The 1,123-nt window shown below is 49.9% G+C and overlaps 1 protein-coding gene across 1 annotated transcript; it reads left to right on the forward strand.

Annotated features, from left to right (window-relative positions):
• Positions 1 to 174: 174 nt before the first annotated feature.
• On the forward strand, positions 175 to 579 carry LOC106012672. The gene has a single exon (XM_013086302.1). It carries the CDS (start codon positions 175 to 177, stop codon positions 577 to 579), a length of 405 nt encoding a protein of 134 aa, XP_012941756.1.
• Positions 580 to 1,123: the final 544 nt, after the last annotated feature.

The raw sequence follows: 1,123 nt of genomic DNA on the forward strand, positions 1-1,123 counted from the left end.
GTGTGTGTGTGTTTATATAAAACGGGAGGAAAAGAACGTCCTACCGCCGGAACTGGGCAGCTATAGAAGAGGAAAGATCACATGGATGAAAGCTGCTACTCTTGCATCCGACGTATATGATGGCTTCGAACGGGGGGAAGAGACTCTGGTAGCAGCATTTGACCTGACTGGAAGATGCCTACAACCGAGTTCAGTACGAAAACCCTCATGAGGACTCTAGTCAACCTGAAGGTAGATCCACATTTAGTACAATGGATTGGGGCAGCGCTGCTCAAACAAAAGGTAGCACTACATCTTGGTTGCTGGGCTTCGCAACATATCGAGATCACACCAGGCTTACCACAGGGATCTGCACTCTCGCCAGTTCTGTGCAACGTTTATACAATAGGGATTACTTCCAACCAGCTGGAGGGGCCCGGACGTGTACTCAATTTTGCTGATGATGTGCTAGTGTACAGGCAGGGCAAGAACCGCCAGCGGATAGAGTACTGGAAGAACTCGACAGACTTGAACAGTGGTGTGAGGTGTACAACGGGAAACTGCACCCAGACAAATCCTGTGCACTGTGGTGTACACTGAATAACCATGCAGTGCACGATCACATGCCATGTATCTCAATTGGAGGCACAGTGCTGAAGAGGGAACCCACACTGAAGTACTCGGGCATCAAGTTTGATCGCACCCTCTCTGGCAAAGATCACATCACGAGAACAATCTCCAGGGCGGGAAAAGGCCTAACAGCCCTTAAGATGATGGCCAGAACTAAGGTGACCCAGAAAATCCTTGTCATCCTCTACCAGACACTGGTACTCTTTGTCGTAGAGTACGGGCTCGGACTCTTGACCCTCTCAAAGGCGCAACTGCAACGACTCGATGTGTTACAAAATGAAGGAATGAGGGCAATCCTGGGGTGCACACGAGATGCCTCAACTAAAGCAATGAGATACTTCCTAGACTTCCCCTGTGCAGACGAGAGGCACAAACTGGCACAAGTCCAAGCCTTTCTGCGAGTCAGCGTAGACGAGACAAACCCTCTACATAAGAAAGTAGGACGGCAGATGACATCAAGGCTAAAGAGGGGCACAGAATGGATGACTCAAGCCACGAACACCATCAACGAGTG

Source organism: Aplysia californica, unplaced genomic scaffold (genome assembly GCF_000002075.1).
Source record: "Aplysia californica isolate F4 #8 unplaced genomic scaffold, AplCal3.0 scaffold00454, whole genome shotgun sequence".
Lineage (NCBI taxonomy): Eukaryota > Metazoa > Mollusca > Gastropoda > Aplysiida > Aplysiidae > Aplysia > Aplysia californica.

Coding starts and splice junctions, on each gene's coding strand:
- LOC106012672 (XM_013086302.1), top strand. CDS start 175: ATGCCTACAACCGAGTTCAGTACGAAAACCCTCATGAGGACTCTAGTC.